We start from the raw sequence: 24,747 nt of genomic DNA, 5'->3' as shown, positions 1-24,747 counted from the left end.
TAGATTTGATTTTTTGTGTTGTATGAGAAATTGTCAAAAGTATAAAATATATTACTCTCTTTGTCCCGGTGCAAAATTGTCGTTTACTTTTTGCACGTAGATCTTTTAATATCAGTATTATAATGAGTTGTAGTGAAAAAGACAAAAATGCCCCTATTAGTAATGTGTAATATAAAAGTAATGACATTTGTGTAATATAGTGTAAGTTTGAAGGGTATTTATTATGTTAGATAGGTAGTACAATTACTAAATTAGAAAATAGTAACCTTGTTTTGGAAGGGACGAAAATGAAAAATGACAACTTTTTAATAGGACGAAGATATTACTTTAAATTGAATATTTGATTTTTTGACTTTTTGTAATGAGTATTTAAAGAATTTTTTTTTTCTTTTGACTTTTGTAAATAGTATTTTGTGTTATTTATTACTCCCTCCGTCCAAATTCTTTCTCCTAAATCATATTTGCACAATTTTAATTACTTTTTTTTAATTATAAATTGACAATTTTATCATTTGAATTAAAATAGATAAAACAAGATCAAATAAAAATAGTAGATGAATGAAGATAAAAAAAAGTAATTTTTTTTGTATAAAAAAAAATAAAAATAGGACAATGAACATTCCAAATAGAAAAATATGATATTAATTTGCGAACGGCAAGAATATTATTTTTGGAATAGCAATTGAAGTGCTAGGAGAACATAGCGAAAATCTATCAAACTATATAAAATATTACGAAAATGTCGAATTATTAAATCACAATAGAAAAATAGAAAATCATGATCTTAAAAGTACGTTAAAGATATTGGTTATATATTGAACAATGAGAAATCAGTCGAACTAATTATATAAAAGATAGGGGTTTGTTTACTCAGTGTTTTTTAATGTTACTATTCTCATAAATATTATTGAAAAATAAAATATACACATAATAACACAACGTATATAATATATAATTTATGTTATTACAAAAAATCAATAATTCAATATAAAATATTATTTTTTATATTAGTAGTATAATTTCTCATACCTAATTAAAAAAAAAAAACACATTAATTCAAAAATACAAAGTGAACAAACCCATAATATTTAATTATATTGTAAAACATTGAATATTTTTATATTAAATAAAAATATAAATTTTTTTGAAACATATAATAATAATAAACGTTAGCCATATTAATATATAGACATTTCTTTATATGAAATTGAGTTTGATACACTATATGAAATAGGTTGGAACAAATTAATAAATACTACTCAATTGTGTGTTTTTATAACACACGAAGTGCTGATAAAGTTGGTTGTGATTCTTCTTTTCTTCTTTTCTTTTCTTTTTTTTTTTAATTTTATTTTTAAGTAAACTATTTTTTTAGTTCCGTAATTGGACCCCTTTTATCATTTTAGTCCCGTAAGCGGAGCCAGTCGCAAACTAGTCTCATAAGTGAGGAGGTGACGTGTCCGCCAGGTGTCCCGCCAGGTCAGCGACACCTGGCGGACACGTGAATTTATTATTTTTTTTTCTTTTTTTTTTTAATTTTTTAAATTGGACTAAATAAAAAAAATACAAATAAAATTAAAAATAAGTTTAAAAAAAATTTTAAAATGAAAAAAAAAAAAATTGACGTGTCCGCCAGGTCAGCGACATTTGGCGGACACGTCACCTCCGGCGAGCCACGCGGGCATCTCCGGCGCCGGAGGATTAAAACAACGAAAATTTTTCACTTATGGGACTAGTTTGCGACAGGCTCCACTTACGGGACTAAAATAATAAAGGGGTCCAGTTATGGGACTAAAAAAACAGTTTACCCTTTTTTTTATGGTTTTGTTTAAATAGTTTGTGTAAATAGTATTTTTGGTATAATAGTTTGTTCGAAAAAATACTGGACATGTTTCTTTTGATAAATTTGAAAAAAAAAATTAATTTGACTTTGGTATTAAAATAATATATGATAGAATTTTTTGTGAGATAAAAAATTGTATATATATTTTTTTTCCAAAAAACGCCAGAGTCCAAATAATAGAAATCAAGAATTTGGAAGCAAAAGAAACAAACTTATACTACCTCCGTCCCATGTATTATGGGTCTATTACCGTAGATACGAGAATTTAGGTAAAGTGTAATTAGTAAGTAATTAAGAAGTGTATTAGTAAAAATAATTATCGTATAATAAAAATAATTGTGGATTAAAATTAAGATAACTAAATAGTTTAATTAAGATTAAAAAATTTAAAATTTAAAATGAGATTAAAGTGTATAATTATTGTTGATGTAATTTTTCAACAAAAATAAAGTAAAATTCAAAGATATAGAAAATATCCTTAAACTTGATTAATTAGTGCCTGAGATTAGGAATCTCTAAACACTGTATGGTATAGAAAATAAACTGGAAAATAAAAGACTGAAATTTAAAGTGGTGATCCCCAAATCTGACTTTGCTTTGTTGAAGTTGATTGAAGATCCCTTGCCAAATGATGATCCAAATCCTTAAATATTCCCTGAGAAACTGTACTGAAAACCGTCGCCCGAACGGTTACAACGTCTCCTTTCCAACCGTCTTCCAACCCTTCTCCTGCTGACACGTGTCCTCAGCGGACCAAAATTATCACTATATTTCACTCTTTGAGCCGACCACAGACCTTCCGCCCTTTTGGCCCGACTGCCAATCTACAACCGTATTGGTCCGACTTGCAAACCATCCGACTTGTTGGTCCAGCCGCAGAGTCCCGACCTGAGGACCTCCCGACCTGTCCGACCTGAGGACTTTCCGTCCTGAGGACTTTTCGACCTGCGGACTTTCCGACCTGAGGACCTCCCGACCTGCGAACTTTCCGTCCTGATGACTTTCCGTCTTGAGGACCTCCCGACCTGAGGACCTCCCGACCTGAGGACTTTCCGACCTGAGGACTTTTCGACCTGAAGACTTTCCGTCCTGAGGACTTTTCGACCTGAGGACCTCCCGACCTGAGGACCTCCCGACCTGAAGACTTTCCGTCCTGAGGACTTTTCGACCTGAGGACCTTTCGACCTGAGGACTTCCTGACCTAAGGACTTCCCGACCTGAGGTCTTTCCGTCCTGATGACTTTCCGTCTTGAGGACCTCCCGATCTGTATTTTCCTTAGAAATAAACCTATTTTCCTTGAGTTCCCCACGGTGTCCTTCAGCCAGTTCAATCAACTCTATTGCCAGGCCCATTTTTTCCTTTACCTTGGGCTTTTGAACCTAATTCTAAATTTCATACGTAACAACTTGCCCGCTGCCAAGGGACTTTCAAACGCCATTTATCAATCGTCGTTTGGAAGTTCATAAATCACAACCCTCTTGAAAAATTCCCTTAGCAACTGCACCAGTTACTGCAACACTCCTGATTAACTTCCCTTTCCTCAATACGAGCCTTTGTGAATCACAATCTCAACCACTCTAACCATGGCGAATCGATACATTCCTGCCCTTCCCTTCGACGGAACCCTCCCAGAGGGGCCGTTTTCAGCTTCGAAAGTACGAACTCCGACCATCCAACCATACTGCACTACTCCCGAAGACTCAAATCGGATGAGGGAAGTTTTGGAATCCCGAAATTCCTTGGCCGTCAACAACCCTACTTACCAAGCAGTTCGCATTCGAGACAGCATCAAAACCCATCACACAGACCCAAAAGATCCTTATCGCTCTTGGTATCGACGGGTATCAGAACACTTCCAGACCCAATGGCGACCTGATTTCCTGACCGACGGGTCCTACCTAATTCAATTCCTTCTTATATCTCCCAGCTCACCACGTATATAGTTTCCAATTCTTATATTCCTTTCCGCTCCAACCCTGAGACTGTGAATACATTCAATGAATGGTGGTCGGTTGTATGGGCCCTGATTTCCCCTGATAAGGATCGGTTGCTGAACGTACTCCTTCCCCCCCAAGGATTGGTTCTAGGGGTAGCTAGACATACCAGCACTCAGCAACAAACAGCCGCCCCGGGAGTCGGATCTAGCGTCCCAATGCGGAAAAGGAAAGCTTCCTAACTGCAAACACCTCCGACCTCTGGGGCCGACCAGCAAGCTCCGGCGGCCCCTGGAACTACTAGGACGTCAACAAGGACCCGACCCCGAATAGGTAATTTTTTCTGAAAACCGTGAACCATTTCACTATATCTTAACTTTGATTTCACTCATTTCATTCACCAGAACCGACCTTGGTAGCACCGACCACACAAACGACGCCAGCCCCAGCCGACCAATCAATTGTCCCTTTGATCCAGTCTCAGGCACTTCATCTCCAAACCCCTACTCCACTTCTCGCTTTGCCAATGAGCAGTCGGGCGGAGGACCCGACAAGGAGGCAAACTCTTCCTCCTGTGCCGAGGAGCGGTCGGACCAGGCACTCGACCAGGAGGCAATCTTTACCAGCACTGCCTATAGAACCAGTAAGTCCTCTCATCTGCAATACTTAGGATTCTAATGATCAACCTTGGTGTGTTTAACAACAACATTTCCATACTTTTTTTTTTTTTTTTTTACAGACACCTTCACCAATCGCATCAGCAGCAGGGGTCTCTTCAGACAGCGAGGGGACTACCTCTCAGATGGGTCGACCGCCATACATGGCATCAGACTCATCCATTTCGAAAGAAGAACCGGCTGCCCTTGCCGAAGCTGACCCTCAAGACAACATCCCTGCTGCTGCTGATCCCGAAATAGTCCAATCGGATGCGGCCGCGCTGGAAGCCGAAGGTACCTCAACTGCGGCTATCCCAGTTGCTCCTGAGGTACCGGCTGCAGTGGCCCTTGATGCAGCCGCCCAACCAGCAGCCGCCCAGCCAGCAGCGGCCCTACTCCCAGCAATCGAGTGGCAGGCAGAAGAACCACCTGTGGCAGCCCAACCTCCAGAAATAGAAGAACTTTCTTCGTCCGATTCGGAGACTTCTGTGAATTTGGTAAGATGAAACCAATTCATGCCACAATATTTCTTTCTAAAAACACTAACTGTTGTATATACTACTTTCCATAGGGACCCAGGTCGGCACCTCAGCAACCATTCGCAGCAGCCGACGAATCAGCTGCTGTTATACCAGCTGTCCGCCCTACTCGACCGACCTCATTGTTGCCTCCTTCAATTACAGCAGTTCGCCCAGAGGTAACATATATCTTACTCAATCGTTCCTAAATAATTTTGCACCTCCTTTGGAATACTTATTGAAACTGTAAGACTTGCAGGGGCCTTCTGACTTAGCTATCCTATCGACTGTTCCGGTTCCAGCGGAGGCCCAAACTATATTCACCGAGGCCATTAACCGTCCCCTTCCAGAATTAAGATCCGACTTCTTGGACAAACTCATTCAGACGGTTGGTGGCCTTCTTTTTTACACTCCGACGGAATCGCCAGCCGTCCCCATTCTGCATCGGCTGATGGAGAGACTTACTGAGCTCAAGACTGAAGTGTTAGTTATCGGACTCCTGTCAGCCGAAACGCCCCAGCCTGTCTTTGATCAAACAACACTGGAGAATTCTTTGGCTAAGACCCGAGAATCTCTTCAGCAAACTACTGGAAGGTTGGGCGGTCTCCTTAGCACGAAGACTCTAGTTGATGAATCCATTCAGAAAAAGGAGGCAGAATTGCATGAGCTAAGGAAAGAACAGTCCATCCTGGATAGTCAAATTGCCAATGAGCAGCGTCTGCTTGAGAGGTATACAAAGAACGAGGCCAAATTGGATCAAGAGCTGAAAACCCAAGCTCGATCTCAATTTATCAGAAGATATCAGACGGCTGCTAATACCAGAAGGCTTTCCAGGGATGAGGTCAAATGGACAAATATAAAAACTGCCCTAGGGGCACTTTTGTAATACTTCCCTCTTTGTAATATAATTTGACTTAGTAATACATTTTTCCTTCTTCTCTCAAAACAAGGATCACCTTCCAATTTCCAACTTTTGAGGAACCGAAACAAACTCCTTCCTTAAAAGAACAATGTTTCTCACATATTAAGAAACACATCAAATTCCAAGGCATATTTTGAAAACCAAAACACTTGAAGTGTTAACAAACATGGCGAACGACCGACCTCATGTTCCATCAAGCAACTGGGAAGGTGTTCTTCAACCCTTCTTTGTAGGTAATCACCCTGTTGGTGGCCATGCAGAAGACTTGTTACATATACTCAAGCAACTAGACTTCAAATTCCGATTCTCCCAACGAGGTAGAAGAACCATTCATCGCGTCATCCGCCTAATGGAAAAAATCATTGAGGGGTATGAAACTCTTCGTGACATCCTTAGCCGCATTCCTGACCTCCATCATCACATGGAATTGATTGAACATCACGCAGCAACCATACTTCCAGACCTTGGTTGGGATAATATATTTTCCAATCAACGAAAAGTCTTTTCAAGATTGCGTACCATTGTTGACCGTGAATATCAAGCCATAACAGATATGCAAGCACGTACCAATCAAGATTTAGACGAAATGCAAAGCCAATGGGAGAGGTACCGACCAGATTTGGAAGATCTTATCGATGAAGAACCAGAACTAATATCCAATCATTGGGATGAAAATTCTGATCCAGAAGCAGAATACCTCCCACAAATACATGATGACTAACAGAAATGAACCTTAAAATAGGTTCGAACCCCATAAATGGGTTCTGAATAATATTTTGTTTCATGCAGTTTTGTTATCTGAAAAGGCAGGATAATACCTCTTCAGATATTTAGCATTAATACAATCATGTACTCTCTTACCTTCATGATTTACAATAATAAAAGCGCCATTCCCAATATTTTTTTGAATAATGTATGGTCCTTCCCAATTCGGTGACCACTTTCCCAATTGGTCAGTTTTCTTATATGTAGGAAGAATGGTCTTCCAGACTAGGTCTCCCTTTTGGAATGTCCTGTAAAAAACTTTCTTTCCGTAATTCCTTGCTCTGATTTCACTTTGTTTTACACTTTGACCTATTGCATGGAGTCGGTTATGTAATACCCCGATTTTGGAGTGTATAAAATAATATTATTATAGCAAATAAATATTTTTATAATATTTTGGAATTAAGATATTAATATTTTGGAACAAATTTTATTCCTATTTTATATATTGATTATGATTGAAAAGACTGTTAAACGGATAAATATCGATAAAGATAAATATAAAATATAATATATATAATATAATAATAATAATAATAATAATAATAATGATAAGGATGAATGATAACGAAGATATAATAATAATAATAATATAATATAATATATAATATATAATAATAATATAACTATATATATACATATAAAACAAACCAACACACCTGCGAACGAAGGCAGAGGAAGAAATGCGAAGGAGAAGAAAGAAGAAAAAAAAAGAAAGAAAAAGATTTAGCTGTCCAATTTGGATTCCGACTTCGGTATTGTATTATTTGTTATACGTAGAATTTAATTATGGATTTTAATATGAATTTCTATATTGGGAATATTAAATTAGAAATTCTTCAAAAATTCATAACCGGCTATTTGGCTATTTAATCGACGAATTTTTTTAGCTAATAGCCTATTCGTAGTCCTAGTATTATATTTTGAGAATTTTGTATCGATCCGAGCCGAATTGAAAACAGCAGTGTATTTCACCTGCCTGTTTATTCATATCTTTAGGTATTTTTATTTAATAATCGGGCGATATAAATATTATGAGGTATAAGAGTTTTATAACTAGAATATCGTAGTCTGCTAAATATAAAAGTTTGAAACCCAACGAGCTAACTATAGAAATTAGCTTTTGAATAAGCAGGTAGCTCCTATATATAAATATATTGCTCAACTGATTTGAGTAAATAATGGGGCAGGTGTACGTTGGAAGAGATTTGGGTGAAATTGCGGGAGCTAGGTAGTGTCGATAAAAGGTAAGCAGTAGGGAATTAAATCTAATTTTAAGAAATTAGGTATGCATGTTGCATGCGATTCTGATTAATATGTTAACATGATATTATGTGAATCATTTTGTTGCATGTATATATTTATATATATATATATGTGTGTGCGTATGCATGTGGGAGACTTCACGGTTTATGATATTTGATATACATATATGATCGCGTTGGTGAATTTATGAGAAGAAGGATAGGTGAGCTGTCTCACCAGCCCTTTTCGGTAAATTCACTTATTTGGCATGTTGCACACATATTGCACGGTTTATTGGATGTGTTTTATGGATCTATCGTCTAGTCGTTGTGTGCGGTAGTGCTAGGCGAGGGCATCATCTGGGGTTAGGATATTCGACCCCGATGTACCGTAACACTTTGGCGATAGTGGACGATAGTAGTCGGACAACTGGGTGACTTAGTCGCATGGTCATTCAGGGATTAGACCTATTGTAGTTGAGACGTATTTGGTCTAATCATTCGTGTTCGGTGTTGTTCCACTCATTGGACTGATCACTAGTGAGGTCTACCGGTAGTTTAGGATCATATGCCAAACTCCAAACGTGATCCCGTTAGGGCGCGCGAGGAGGAGTAGAGTTTCCGGGTTTCCCTTGGGTGATTCCAGGTTGCACGGATTCTATTACATTACACGGGATAGGGCTAGTCAGTGGGGGTCCTATCTTCGCTATCACAGACTATGGGGCGTCTTGTGGTTAATGGCGACAACGTTCGGCTATCCATGTATTGATTGTAGGAGTGGTATGGTGGGTATATGGAAGTGACCGGATGACCGTTATATTGTTATGGGTTTATCAGGTCCTTCCTTGAGCCGAGGATTTTCCGGCTATTTATTGATGATGGTCTAGTGAGCTTGTTATTACGGGGCCGAGGGTATTCCGGCTGCTCACTTAGACAGATGTAGTGAGCTTGTGATTATGGAGCCGAGGTTATTCCGGCTGCTCACTTTGGCGGATATATATATATATGTGAGTGTGCATTGTTGTCGAGTTTGATATCTGTATTGCATCATTTCACTATTGGCATGACATGACACGTATTTTATGATTAACGGGAATTAAACTTTATTTTAAAAAGGTGTGAAATAACATATTTCACTTTAGTTCTTAAAATGGATTTAATTCTGGACTGCTTTTAAGAAAATATTTGTTTCAGGTATGCATGGCACATCCGAGACAGGGGACGTCTCGAGACATAGAAAGATGGGCTGAGTGAGTGAACTTACGTATATTGTATTATGGTTAATTTAGCCTTAACACTGTATTGTGTGGTCCGAAGTAGGAGGTGACGACCTCATAATGCAGTGTGGCGGTAGCATTTCCAATATGAGCCAACTGGGGGTGTTACAAGTTGGTATCAGAGCCTAGGTTTGGTAGATTTTGGCTCTTTGGATTAAAAAAGGTTTTGAAAATAATTATGATATTGAATTGGTTTGGCGAGGTTTGGGTTTTGTGGGTGCATTCATGTTAACGTGGTTTATGCTTTAATGTTATATCTGGTTTAGTTGTGTTGCTGAGTTGATATTGAATTAGGGAAGTCGGGGGCAGTATGTCAAATTCTCGAGGTGATGGTTTATGTAGGGCTATTCGAGGCCCAGAACTAGATCCTTCGTCTGATGAGTCACAATATCCTGTGCCAGAGCATGTACCAATAGAGGAACCTAATCAGGATTTCTTCCGGCAGTTTATGGTTGCGATGATGCCTCAACAGAGGAGTTTTATTGATGCTGTGATGCGGCATAACCAGCCAGCATATTCTGGTTCTGTAGAGCCTGGAGTTCTTGAGTTCTGGGTTGAAAAGATGGAAAAGATATTTCGTGTTGTTCAGGTTCCACCAGATCAACGAGTCAATATCGAGGCTTATTTCTTGGAAGGTCGAGCAAATCGGTGGTGGTTAGGTGAGGAAGCTGCGGGAGTGGACCAAGTGGATATGACTTGAGATGAGTTTAAAGCAAAATTAAAAGCTAGGTTTATACCGTCACATGTTCGAAAAGCAAAGAAGCAAGAGTTGCTGGACTTGAAGCAGGGTTCGATGTCAGTCGAAGATTATTTTGTAAAATTCAATGAGCTGGAGATGTATGTTCTTGACTACTTTTCCTGTGAGCGAGATAGAGTTGATCATTTTGTAGATGGGTTGCAGCATAGGATTCAAGAAGCTTTAGCTGTGTTGGATATCAGTTTGTTGTATGAGGCTTACGAGCGTGCTGCTCGATTCTATCAGAAGCAGGAAGTCAGACAGAAGAACAGTGAGAAGGAGATGGGGTATCAACATCAGTTTCGAGATAAAGGAAAAGCTAAGGTGGAGGACGAACCAAAGGGTAAAAATAAATTATGGCAAATATTCAGGTCTGGGCCATCGTATAAAGGGATTTCGATTAAAGAACCGAGTCAAGAGAGGTTTCAACAATCGGGGGTTGTTTGTCGACGTTGTGGAACAAGTCATTCAGGTACCCGTTGTGATAAATTTCCATTAACATGTTTTAAGTGTGGTGGTAGTGGTCATATTGCCAGGCTATGTCCGAGTGTGGTAACTGCAAGGGAGTTTCCAGAACCGAGATTTAGGCCATGGTAGCCGCCATCTTCACAGTCATAGGGGAGAGGATTAGGACCATCATGGCGAGGTGGTCGAAGCCAGTCACGTCCATCATCTAGCCAGCTAGGCAGAGGACCTGACCAGCGTGGCAGAATAAATGTGGTTACCCAAACAGAGGCTAATCATTACCCAGGTGAGGTTTTAACGGGTAGATTTCTTGTTTGCGGTTTGTCAGCTCTTGTGTTATTTGATTCGGGTGCAACGTTCTCGTTCATATCTAAACGTTTGGTTAAAAGATTGGGTCTGAATTCATCGGTAGAAGTGGTAGTGGAAGTTTTACTTCCATCAGGAGAAGTACTGGAGTGCCGAGAACTCTATATGCAAATTCCAATTAGGATTGGGGGAGTTGAGTTTGCTACTAACTTGTTGAGTATGAAGTTATCCAAGTTCGATGTGATACTGGGGATGGATTGGTTAATGGCATATCAAGCTCAATTTGATTGTCGAAAAAGATCAATTTCATTGGTTGGAGCAATGGGTGAACAAGTGAGCTATGCAGGATCGGCAAGACAACCTTCTATGAAGGTAATTTCATCCCTATCATTTCAAGCACTTATTCGTAAGGGGTATCCGGTGTATCTGTGTGAGGTAAGAGATTTGAAGCAAGGGGAGCAACAATAGCAAAATATTCCTGTGGTTCGAGATTTTCCTGATGTATTTCCTGATGATATTCCTGGTATGCCACTAGCTCGTGAGGTGGATTTTACTATTGATATTGTGTTAGGCGCCGAGCTAGTATCAAGAGCCCCATATCGCATGGCACCGTTGGAACTCGCTGAACTTAAATTTCAACTACAGGAATTATTGGATAAAGTTTACATTCGTCCTAGTACGTCGCCTTGGGGTGCTCCAGTTTTATTTGTGAAAAAGAAAGATGGAAGCTTAAGGTTGTGTATTGACTACAATGGGCTGAATAAAGTAACGGTAAAGAATAAATATCCTCTTCCGAGAATTGATGATTTATTTGATCAACTGAGAGGTGCAAGTGTATTCTCCAAGATTGACTTGAGGTCTGGATATTATCAATTAAGGGTTGCAGAGCATGATATTCCTAAGACAGCCTTTCGCACTAGATACGGTCATTATGAATTTACGGTTATGTCTTTTGGGTTGACCAACGCCCCGGCTGCGTTTATAGAATTAATGAATCGAATTTTTCAACCATACCTCGATCAGTTTGTGGTGATATTTATCGATGATATCTTGGTATATTCTCCAGATAAAAAGACACATGCAAAACATTTGCGTGTGACACTAAATACACTGCGTGCGAGGAAGTTATATGCCAAGTTATCCAAATGTGAGTTTTGGTTGAAAAAGGTTGCTTTCTTGGGGCATGTAGTGTCTGGTAAGGGTATCTCAGTAGATCCTTCTAAAGTTGCGGCAATCTCAGATTGTCCAAGACCTACCAATCAACCAGAAGTAAGAAGCTTTTTGGGTTTGGCAGGGTATTACCGAAGATTCGTTCTTGATTTTTCGAGGGTTGCGAAGCCATTAACTAATTTGCTGAAGAAGGACACAATGATTAATTGGGATCGTGAATATAAGTCCTCTTTCTTAGAATTGAAACATCGATTAACTTCAGCACCAATCTTGGCTTTACCAGTAGAGGGTGAGGATTTTGAAGTTTATAGTGATGCTTCGAAAAGGGGATTGGGATGCGTCTTAATGCAGAATCAAAGATTTATTGCTTATGCGTCACGACAACTAAAACCTCACGAAGAAAATTATCCTACACATGACCTGGAGATGGCAGCAGTTGTATTTGCTTTGAAGATTTGGAGGCACTATCTTTATGGTGCCCATTGTAGAATGTTTACTGACCATCAGAGTCTGAAATATATCTTCACCCAAAGGGAATTAAATTTAAGACAAAGAAGATGGTTAGAATTGGTGAAAGATTATGATCTCGAAATTGTATATCATGAAGGTAAAGCAAATGTTGTAGTTGATGCCTTGAGTCGAAAACCAAGGCATAAGTTGGGTTATATGTCAGTTGCTGATGAACTGTGTCAAGATCTAGCACGGATGGAAATTGAAGTACTTGGACGGGGCATGACGCGGGGATATTTGCAAATGATGCAAGTTGAGCCTGAAATTTATAATCATATTAGAGCGGCTCAAATGGAAGATGATAAGATGGTCGAGCTGGCTATAAAAGTTCAGGGCGGTCAGACTCAAAACTTTAATATTGCTTCAGATGGGAGTCTTCGATTCCATAGGAGGTGGTGTATCCCAAAGGACCGAAGCGGTTTGAAAGAGAAAATTATGAGTGAGGCTCATAATACACCACATTCAATGCATCCAGGGGGGATTAAAATGTATCAAGACTTACGTCAACATTTTTGGTGGAAGGGCATGAAGAAGGATGTAGCCAAATTCGTTGCACAATGTTTAAACTGCCAAAAGGTAAAAGCAGAACATCAGAGACCGATGGGGTTGCTACAGCCTTTAGAAGTTCCGCTTTGGAGATGGGATTCTATTGCAATGGATTTTGTGACAGGACTTCCAAGGGCGAAGTTGGGAACAGATGCAATTTGGGTGATTATAGATAGATTGACTAAGTCAGCAGTGTTCATCCCAGTACGTATGACTTGGAGCATGCAGAAGTTGGCCCAATTATATGTTCATCATGTGGTTAAACGACACGGTATTCCTGAGGTAATCATATCGGATCGTGATCCACGTTTTCAATCTCGATTTTGGCAAAAATTGCAAGAAGCCTTTGGTACTCAGTTGCATATGAGTACTGCATTTCATCCAATGATTGATGGTCAATCAGAGCGAACTATCTGTATTCTGGAAGATATGCTAAGAGCTTGTGCAATAGAATTTCAAGGAAGTTGGGAGGACTACTTGGATTTAGTGGAATTCTCATATAATAATAGTTATCAAACAAGTATTGGAATGGCTCCTTTTGAAGCTCTTTATGGACGAAGATGCAGAACTCCTTTAAGTTGGGATGACATGAGTGATCGACTGATATTAGGTCCAGAAATGATCGAATAATCAAAAAATAAGATTCGAGTTATCAGGGAGAAGATGAAGATAGCTCAAGATCGCCAAAAAAGTTATGCCGATAAAGCCTGACGTGAAGACCAATATCAAAGTAGAGATTTCGTCCTGATAAAAGTATCTCCAATGAAAGGTATTAGAAGGTTTGGAATTAAAGGAAAATTGAGTCCGCGTTATGTTGGACCCTATGAAATCCTCAATCGAGTTGGGGATTGGGCTTATCGGTTAGCACTTCCTAATTCCATGGAACGAATTCATAATGTGTTTCATGTATCGCAGCTTCGTAGGTATGTCACAGATCCTTCTCATATTTTATCTCCGGATGAGTTAGAGCTAAATGAGGATCTTTCATATGAGGAAATGCCTCTTTGGATCATGGACACAAAGGTTCGAACTACGAGGAACCGAGATATTCGTATGATGAAGGTAATGTGGTCCCGGCATGGAGCAGAAGAGGCTACGTGGGAAGTAGAACAAGAGATGTTCAAAGCATACCCACATTTGTTTAATTAAGTAGTGTTGTTATGCGTTTGAGTTTAGATTTCGGGGACGAAATCTTTTAAGGGGGAGTAAATTGTAATACCCCGATTTTGGAGTGTATAAAATAATATTATTATAGCAAATAAATATTTTTATAATATTTTGGAATTAAGATATTAATATTTTGGAACAAATTTTATTCCTATTTTATATATTGATTATGATTGAAAAGACTGTTAAACGGATAAATATCGATAAAGATAAATATAAAATATAATATATATAATATAATAATAATAATAATAATAATAATAATAATAATGATAAGGATGAATGATAACGAAGATATAATAATAATAATAATATAATATAATATATAATATATAATAATAATATAACTATATATATACATATAAAACAAACCAACACACCTGCGAACGAAGGCAGAGGAAGAAATGCGAAGGAGAAGAAAGAAGAAAAAAAAAGAAAGAAAAAGATTTAGCTGTCCAATTTGGATTCCGACTTCGGTATTGTATTATTTGTTATACGTAGAATTTAATTATGGATTTTAATATGAATTTCTATATTGGGAATATTAAATTAGAAATTCTTCAAAAATTCATAACCGGCTATTTGGCTATTTAATCGACGAATTTTTTTAGCTAATAGCCTATTCGTAGTCCTAGTATTATATTTTGAGAATTTTGTATCGATCCGAGCCGAATTGAAAACAGCAGTGTATTTTACCTGCCTGTTTATTCATATCTTTAGGTATTTTTATTTAATAATCGGGCGATATAAATATTATGAGGTATAAGAGTTTTATAACTAGAATATCGTAGTCTGCTAAATATAAAAGTTTGAAACCCAACGAGCTAACTATAGAAATTAGCTTTTGAATAAGCAGGTAGCTCCTATATATAAATATATTGCTCAACTGATTTGAGTAAATAATGGGGCAGGTGTACGTTGGAAGAGATTTGGGTGAAATTGCGGGAGCTAGGTAGTGTCGATAAAAGGTAAGCAGTAGGGAATTAAATCTAATTTTAAGAAATTAGGTATGCATGTTGCATGCGATTCTGATTAATATGTTAACATGATATTATGTGAATCATTTTGTTGCATGTATATATTTATATATATATATGTGTGTGTGCGTATGCATGTGGGAGACTTCACGGTTTATGATATTTGATATACATATATGATCGCGTTGGTGAATTTATGAGAAGAAGGATAGGTGAGCTGTCTCACCAGCCCTTTTCGGTAAATTCACTTATTTGGCATGTTGCACACATATTGCACGGTTTATCGGATGTGTTTTATGGATCTATCGTCTAGTCGTTGTGTGCGGTAGTGCTAGGCGAGGGCATCATCTGGGGTTAGGATATTCGACCCCGATGTACCGTAACACTTTGGCGATAGTGGACGATAGTAGTCGGACAACTGGGTGACTTAGTCGCACGGTCATTCAGGGATTAGACCTATTGTAGTTGAGACGTATTTGGTCTAATCATTCGTGTTCGGTGTTGTTCCACTCATTGGACTGATCACTAGTGAGGTCTACCGGTAGTTTAGGATCATATGCCAAACTCCAAACGTGATCCCGTTAGGGCGCGCGAGGAGGAGTAGAGTTTCCGGGTTTCCCTTGGGTGATTCCAGGTTGCACGGATTCTATTACATTACACGGGATAGGGCTAGTCAGTGGGGGTCCTATCTTCGCTATCACAGACTATGGGGCGTCTTGTGGTTAATGGCGACAACGTTCGGCTATCCATGTATTGATTGTAGGAGTGGTATGGTGGGTATATGGAAGTGACCGGATGACCGTTATATTGTTATGGGTTTATCAGGTCCTTCCTTGAGCCGAGGATTTTCTGGCTATTTATTGATGATGGTCTAGTGAGCTTGTTATTACGGGGCCGAGGGTATTCCGGCTGCTCACTTAGACAGATGTAGTGAGCTTGTGATTATGGAGCCGAGGTTATTCCGGTTGCTCACTTTGGCGGATATATATATATGTGAGTGTGCATTGTTGTCGAGTTTGATATCTGTATTGCATCATTTCACTATTGGCATGACATGACACGTATTTTATGATTAACGGGAATTAAACTTTATTTTAAAAAGGTGTGAAATAACATATTTCACTTTAGTTCTTAAAATGGATTTAATTCTAGACTGCTTTTAAGAAAATATTTGTTTCAGGTATGCATGGCACATCCGAGACAGGGGACGTCTCGAGACATAGAAAGATGGGCTGAGTGAGTGAACTTACGTATATTGTATTATGGTTAATTTAGCCTTAACACTGTATTGTGTGGTCCGAAGTAGGAGGTGACGACCTCATAATGCAGTGTGGCGGTAGCATTTCCAATATGAGCCAACTGGGGGTGTTACAGGTTAACATCCAAATCCTCCAACTGTTGCAACATAAGCTGTTGGTATTCTTTTGTAAGATCACCATCAGTAAATTCTGTTCGGCCAGACGATACTCGGATTTCGGCTGGTAAAACAGCATCTTGGCCAAAAGTGAGTTGGTACGGTGAGAACCCTGTGGCCGTATTTCTGGTATTCCTGTGTGCCCATAAAGCCCGAGACAATAACAAATGCCACTTTCTTGGGTTCCCTTCAACCATCTTCTTTATAATCCCAATAATGATCTTATTTGCTGCTTCCGCTTGTCCATTGGCTTGGGGATAATAAGGTGACGAATGGTGTAATCGGACACCAAATTCTGCCAAGAAACTAGAGAACTTTTCCCCTGTGAAAACCAGGCCTTGGTCGGTTGTTATAGACTGAGGAATACCATATCTGTAAATAATTTGATTCAAAACGAAGTCTATCACTTCTTTCTGATCTACATTTTTCAAAGAAACTGCTTCTACCCATTTGGTAAAGTAGTCAGTCGCGACCAATATGAAACAATGGTGTTTCGATGAAGCAGGATGTATCTTACCAATGATATCCATAGCCCATGATTTAAAAGGCCATGGTTTTACCAAAGATTGCAATTCGGTTACTGGCAAATGGTTTAAATTTCCATGTCTCTGACATTCCTGGCAGCCTTTGGCAAATTGTATGCAATCCTCAAAAATCTTTGGCCAGAAAAACCCCAAACGATGAATGGCCCATCTCATATTCAGACCTGCCCGATGAGCTCCACATATCCCACTATGTACTTCTGTCATTACCTCTAGAGCTTCTTTAGACCCCAAACATTTTAAAAGTAAACCTTCAAATGATCTATTATACAAAATTCCATCTATCAATTGAAAACGTAAAGCCTTCAATCGTATTGCAATTGAAACATTCGCACCTGGATTTTGTAAATACATGATAAGTTCTGTTCTCCAATCGGTCGCTGTTTCACTAGTATCTTTGTGTCCGACTGTAACTACGCCGTCGGGCTCCTGTCCGACAGTCTCTTGTCCGACCATTCGATCACATATTTGGTCTGTCTTTCCTTCTATGTCCGACTTGACCCCCGAACACATATCCTCCAGAATTCCTTTACAGGCCCTTTGAGCCAACTCATCAGCACGTTGGTTTTCTATCCTTGGAATGAACTCAATTATTACTTCTGAGATTTTTGTCAGTAACCGACCCACAATGTCCCTGTATCTGCGAAGATGAGGGTAATTGCAAACATATTGATTGTTTACCTGGTTGATTACTAGTTGAGAATCCCCTCTTATGATTACAGACTGGACCTTCCTGGCTATTAAAGCCTCCAAACCCAAAATTAAAGCTTCATATTCTGCCGAATTATGGGTCATGGCTTCCAATCGTAGTTGTAAGTTGATCTTTTGACCGTCAGGTCCTTGCAAAAAGACCCTTGCTCCTGATTTGTTTCCAGAGGTGGAACCATCAAAGAACATCAACCATGTTCTGGTACTTATATAAGGCACACATCCGACCTGTAGATTATTCAGATATGATGAACAACTGAGTGGTCGGACACTATCATAAAAAGAATATCCGACTTGTGAGAATTCTGATAAGAAGTCGGCTACTGCTTGTCCCTTGATTGCCTTCAAAGGGGAATGTTGGAGATCAAAAGGAGCCAATTTGATGGCCCACTTCATGAGTCTGCCCTTCATAGTAGGTCTCTGTAAAATCAATTTGATGAGATCCACCTTTGATATGACCTCAATTCTTCTGGGCAGCAAATAATGCTCGAGTTTAGTGCAAGCGAAGACCAATGAATAACACATTTTTTCTGGCATAGTATAATTCAGTTCTGGTCCTGCAAGGGTTTTACTAAGATAGTAAATTGCCCTTTCCTTCCCGTCATCACCATCCTGTGCCAATAAACAGCTAACCACTTCATGTGTATTTGCCAAATAAAGTTTGAGCGGCCGACCTTGTTTAGAAGGCATTAAAACTGGAGGGTGAACCAATGCCTGCTTGATAGCATCTAAAGCCGTCTGTTGATCTGGACCCCATTCAAAAGCATTTTTTCCAGCTTTTAACAATTTAGTAATTGGTCTGACCTTGCCAGCAGCATTAGAAATGAAACGCCTCAAATAATTCACCTTACCCAAAAGACTTTGGATTTCTTTAACCGTCTTGGGTGACCGACTGTCAAGAATGGCTTTAGCCTTATTAGCATCGATTTCAATTCCTCTCTCATGAACTAAAAATCCTAAAAAGCTCCCAGCTGATATTCCAAAAGCACACTTGGTTGGATTCATCTTCAACTTGTACTTCTTCATTCTTTCGAATGCCTCTTCAAGATTTCTCAAATGTTCGTTAAAACTGGAGGATTTGACAATAACATCATCAATATAAACTTCCATAGATTTGCCAATTAGATCATGAAAGATTGAATTCATGGCTCTTTGGTAAGTTGCCCCTGCATTCTTTAACCCGAATGGCATGACTGTCCATTCATAAATACCTAAAGCCCCTGGACACCTGAATGCTGTCTTAGGAATGTCTTCTTCTGCCAGAAATATTTGGTTATAACCTGCATAACCATCCATCAAACTAAGGACTTTATGCCCTGCTGCTGCATCAATCAACATGTCGGCCATAGGCATCACATATTTGTCCTTAGGGGTAGCTAGATTCAAATCCCTGAAATCGATGCATATCCTGATCTTACCATTTTTCTTGACCACTAGTACAATGTTAGCCAGCCATTCCGCATAACGGCAAGGCCGAATGAAACCCACTTTGAGAAGTTTTTGGATTTCTTCCTTGATTTGAGGCATCAGATCTGGGCTCATTCGCCTTGGGAGTTGCTTATAAGGTTTGCAACCTTCCTTGATAGGCAATCAATGCTCTATTAAACTTCTTTTCAAACCAGGCATTTATGAATAATCCCATGCTAAACAATCAATGTTGTTTCTAATAACTTCGAGCATCATTGTTTGTTGCTCTTCAGACAAATAACCACTTAGCCTGATCACTTTTGGAACCAATTCGGTTCCTAAATTAAACTCCAATAATGGGTCTTGTGATGAAGCTGTTGGTTCTGTTTTTTCTAATAAATCAGGCCAACGAAATTGTTCATCTTCTTGGAGGTGAACATCAAGAATCTCTTTACTATTTTCTGCTTTATGTAATAACTGCTTTAAATAGAACTTAGTAATAAGAGAACTACATACTTCTAAACTTGTATCACCCATAACAGACAAATTATACGAGAATAGGTGTGGCTTTATCATGAGCCATACAATAAAGTTGTTCTTTTAATAGAACATCGAGTTCTGGCCAGTGACTTTATAACCCTTGTTTGGGTATTCCCTGGCCATATATAACTGAGACATCGGAACCAAATGACTGGAATAAAAAACTGACTCTTCAACTTGTTCTGATACATCGAATGGGTTGTCATTTGCTTCCATTTTGAAGACCTGATTTCCTTCCCAGAACATTAATTGTTGATGCAGTGTTGATGGCACACATTGAGAGGCATGAATCCAATCTCTCCCCAGCAAGAGAGAGTATGTAGTATCTGCATCCACAATAAAGAAAACAGTGGAGATCTTTTTTGGTCCGACTTCAATTGTGGCAACCATCATACCTTCAGGCTTGGTCGGCTGCCCTGTAAAGCTTGTCATTTCGAATTCCACAGGAGACAGATCATGAATTCCTTTCCCTAGCTTCTTGAGAGTCTTCAATGGCATAACATTAAAGACTGCTCCATTATCTACAAAAACCTTTGTGATTGGTTTCCCGCAAATGTGAGCATTAACATACAGAGGTTTCAAATGGGAGATCGCACCCTCTGGAATAGGAGGAAACACTATCGAAGGTGTCTCCGACTGAGACTCGGGATCTGAAGCCTTTGCCCACTCTGTTTCCTCCAATTCGTTATCTGCCAAGACTGCCCATAAAGGTTCGTCCGTAGGATCATCTAACAGACTCGCCCACATCGGTTCATCTTTCATCTGATTAATCTCTGTCATTCGACAAGGGATTCGTGGCCCTAGACGAGATTTAACAGATCTCGAATTTTCCTCTGTAGTTACAACTTCTTCCTTTGTCTTATTCTGAGATTGAACCGTCAAAGATTCTATACGGAATTCTTCAGGAGATGGATTGATGTTGATCCGTTCGCAATGTTGGCATCTAAAACCTCTAATTATTTCATCTGATATTCCTTTACCTTTCCCCTGTCCCGACGAACTTCCTTTGGTATACTCCGAAACGCCTAACCCGTCGTTCGGTTGCTTTCTTGAACATACCCGAATGGACCGATTTTTTGGAGATTGAATGGCTGCTCCCTGTTCGTTGGTTGTTTGTTCTGTTGAAAAGACTCTAATGGACTGATCTCCTGCCGGATGGTCGGCTGCTTTTTGTTCGTCGGTTAGTTGTTTTGTTGAAGGAACTCGTTTCCCATACTTCGCAGCATACCTGCGTTTGGCATTACGAATCTGTGTACGATTCATACCTGGGAAACGAGGATCTATATCAACTGGTAAAGGCTTTTTATTTCGAGCCCAATTATTTCCGACTGACCCTGTTTTTCTGGTCGGGTGGTCACGCACTAAAACCTTTTCTTTCACCTCCACATTAAAAGAACCGTCTGGATTGTCCCATTTTTCAGCGACTGGCTTTTCACACACTTTGAGTCTTTCTTCCGGTCGGCCACTGTTTGGCTGACTTCCTTTTTTTGTTCCGGGGCTTGCTTGAGTTCGTTCCCCTGTTTGTCCACTATTGGCCGAATTGTTTTTTTCTGTTTCCGAACTTGGTTGTATGTCAACCATTGACGTTGTTACTTTCGGAAACGGTTGCTGGTCTACACCTAAAGTGATGTACTTGAGCCGACCTATCTTGATGGCTTTTTGAATTTCCTTCCTGAAATGAGTACACTGACTTGTATTGTGTGTGAAAGAATTATGCCACTTACAGTATGGTCTCCCTTTGATTTCTTCTTTAGTGGCCAATCTTTGCCCCTTTGGAATACGGATCTGGCCATCAGTCAACAGGATATCAAAGATTTCGTCAGCTTTCGAACTATCAAACGTCGGTTGATCCTTTCCTTCAGACCCTGGTACCGGCTTCAATTTGGGGCATACATAAGGTTTTCCAGAAAGGATTTCGGCTGCCATCTCTTCTGACTGATTAAAATCAAAGTCACATGTTTCTGTTCCCATACTCGCCATATGTTGGCCTCTATTACGCCTGTTATTCTGATCTTCCTCTCTGAACAAAGACTCTAAGCGTCCAGCCTTAGATGCAAGACTTGCCAAATCCTCAACATCCAGTGCAGTGAGTGCCTTTCCTAAGCGAGTATGCATATTTCGGACCACTAAATTGGTCATCTCTTTCTCACTGATTACCGTAGGACAGCGCCCTTTCATCAATCGCACCCTTTCTATAAACTGTGAAGCAGATTCTTCTGGGTACTGTCTCAATTCTAGTAAATCAGTTAAAGAAACAGTTGGTAAAGGATTGAAGAATCTGGCATGAAATGCCATCTCCAGTCCTTCCCACGTCTGAATTTGTCCAGGAGGCAGACTTGCAAACCACGAAAACGCTGTTCTAGTAAGAGATAAACCAAACAGTTGCAACTTATAAAAAGGGTTATTACCAACTTCTCCCAATTGTACTGTGAACCGACCAACATGTTCTATGGTGGAAGATCCGTCCTCCCCTGAGAATGCATGAAAATCGGGTGGTCGATAATTCCTTGGGAGGGGGTGTTCATTAATGATCCTTTCTGGGAAAGGTCTCTGATATGCAGGGCGGTTAGCCATCTGAGGAGTTAGCCCAAACTGATCCCTTAATATATGTGCAATCTCATCAGGATCTACATGAAAGCGTTGATGATCAGGAACATGGAAAGGATCCTGCACAGGAATATGAATAGGATCATGTATATGTCCTTCAGGCCTGTCCTCCCTTGTATTGTTCGGCTGCGGACTGGAAACCCTTGGTCCCAGCGGAACAGTGTTGGGAAAAGTCAGAGGAGATTTTCCCCTATCGGTTCGGTTGGGATTTGTGGCACTTGGAAATGCACTATCCACGAATGATGGCCCTGCGAAATTTGCCTGTAGTCTGGATGGTGATACTCCTGGTGGAGTTTGAGTGGGTTGAAGACTAACCCTTGACAGTGCTTGATCTAACATGTTCTGCATCAGATTCTGTTGCTCACGCAACATGTTTTGCATAACCAAAGTTTGCTGGTTGTTCATTTGTTGAACATAAGACCTCCAATCAGTTGGTGGTTGTGGGATTTCCCCAGCATTTGGCACAATAGGTGGTGGAACGGATTCTCCCACCGGTGCCGACGATGATTGAGGTTGTGAACCTGCCATATGGACCCTTCCGATGATACGGCCGGATCTAAGACGTATGAAATTGTCGCCGGAATTGGAATGAGCAATTTTGTCTTGCTCCCACTGTGGTCGCCAATTTGTTGATGTAATTTTTCAACAAAAATAAAGTAAAATTCAAAGATATAGAAAATATCCTTAAACTTGATTAATTAGTGCCTGAGATTAGGAATCTCTAAACACTGTATGGTACAGAAAATAAACTGGAAAATAAAAGACTGAAATTTAAAGTGGTGATCCCCAAATCTAACTTTGCTTTGTTGAAGTTGATTGAAGATCCCTTGCCAAATGATGATCCAAATCCTTAAATATTCCCTGAGAAACTGTACTGAAAACCGTCGCCCGAACGGTTACAACGTCTCCTTTCCAACCGTCTTCCAACCCTTCTCCTGCTGACACGTGTCCTCAGCGGACCAAAATTATCACTATATTTCACTCTTTGAGCCGACCACAGACCTTCCGCCCTTTTGGCGCGACTGCCAATCTACAACCGTATTGGTCCGACTTGCAAACCATCCGACTTGTTGGTCCAGCCGTAGAGTCCCGACCTGAGGACCTCCCGACCTGTCCGACCTGAGGACTTTCCGTCCTGAGGACTTTTCGACCTGCGGACTTTCCGACCTGAGGACCTCCCGACCTGCGAACTTTCCGTCCTGATGACTTTCCGTCTTGAGGACCTCCCGACCTGAGGACCTCCCGACCTGAGGACTTTCCGACCTGAGGACTTTTCGACCTGAAGACTTTCCGTCCTGAGGATTTTTCGACCTGAGGACCTCCCGACCTGAAGACTTTCCGTCCTGAGGACTTTTTGACCTGAGGACCTTTCGACCTGAGGACCTCCCGACCTGAGGACTTCCCGACCTAAGGACTTCCCGACCTGAGGTCTTTCCGTCCTGATGACTTTCCGTCTTGAGGACCTCCCGACCTGTATTTTCCTTAGAAATAAACCTATTTTCCTTGAGTTCCCCACGGTGTCCTTCAGCCAGTTCAATCAACTCTATTGCCAGGCCCATTTTTTCCTTTACCTTGGGCTTTTGAACCTAATTCTAAATTTCATACGTAACAATTATATTTCCAAAAAAGGAATGGACAAATTATATAGGACAGACGAAAATAGAAAATAGGAATAAATTATATGGAAGGGAGGGAGTAATTGATTTCAGTTTTAAATTGTAATTTTAATTGAAATGCATAAAACATTCAATATAAATATCACTTACAACACCTTTTTCTATTTGATTTACTATTTACAAAACAATAAATATCAAAACATTTTCTTCGGTTTTTTACTGTATAACCATGGCAATTTCAGTAAAAATCTATTTTAACTTTTTACTTTATCAAACACATTTTTCTATTACTACTTTTTACTATTTTAAAAAATAAATCAAAAACCCCAAAAACATATCCGCTATGTTCTTACAATGCTATTTTTAAAAAGAATTATACCTTCAATATCATTTTAAAATTTTTAATTTTTAATTTTGATTAGACTAATTAGTTATCTTAATCTAATTATTTATATTATATCATAACTAATTTCACTAATACATTCTTAATTATTTACTTATTATATCCCTCTTAACTTATCGTGTCTACGGTAAATGGGACAAGTTGGGACAGAAGGAGTAATAAATAACACAAAATTTTTTACAAAAGTAAAAAAAAAATTTCAAATACTAATTAGAAAAAAAAGTCAAAAAATCAAATATTTATAATAATAGAGTATATTTTATACTTTTTGACACAATTCTCCATACCATATACATAAAATCAATTCATCTATAAAAATGTGAATACACAATGTGAATGTGAGTGATTTACTCATTTTATTAACTAAGCTTTGTTTATATACACTTTTGGAACTTTTCACACTATTCATTAACCGTAATTTTTTAAAAAATATATCACACCAAATATCATTTTACTCTCACAAAAACATCACA

The 24,747-nt window shown here is 39.3% G+C and overlaps 1 protein-coding gene across 7 annotated transcripts in view; it reads right to left on the bottom strand.

Annotated features, from left to right (window-relative positions):
- Positions 1-1,084: 1,084 nt before the first annotated feature.
- The window catches only part of LOC127257654 (uncharacterized), a 113,709-nt gene continuing 90,046 nt past the window's right edge, over positions 1,085-24,747 (bottom strand). For 4 of the 7 annotated variants that reach the window (XM_051284111.1, XM_051284114.1, XM_051284113.1 and 1 more), the window contains one exon: positions 19,686-23,847. In XM_051284111.1, the coding sequence (XP_051140068.1) occupies positions 19,709-22,783 (3,075 nt within the window). In that variant the 5' untranslated portion in view covers positions 22,784-23,847 and the 3' untranslated portion in view covers positions 19,686-19,708. Of the gene's footprint in view, positions 3,230-19,685; positions 23,848-24,747 lie in introns of those variants that run through there. The other 3 variants (XM_051284116.1, XM_051284115.1, XR_007840045.1) reach the window with 2 other exon arrangements.

Source organism: Andrographis paniculata, unplaced genomic scaffold (genome assembly GCF_009805555.1).
Source record: "Andrographis paniculata isolate CXL003 unplaced genomic scaffold, ASM980555v1 Contig58END, whole genome shotgun sequence".
NCBI lineage: Eukaryota > Viridiplantae > Streptophyta > Magnoliopsida > Lamiales > Acanthaceae > Andrographis > Andrographis paniculata.
Note: the sequence above shows the minus strand (reverse complement) of the source record. Positions and strands in the feature narration are given on the sequence as shown.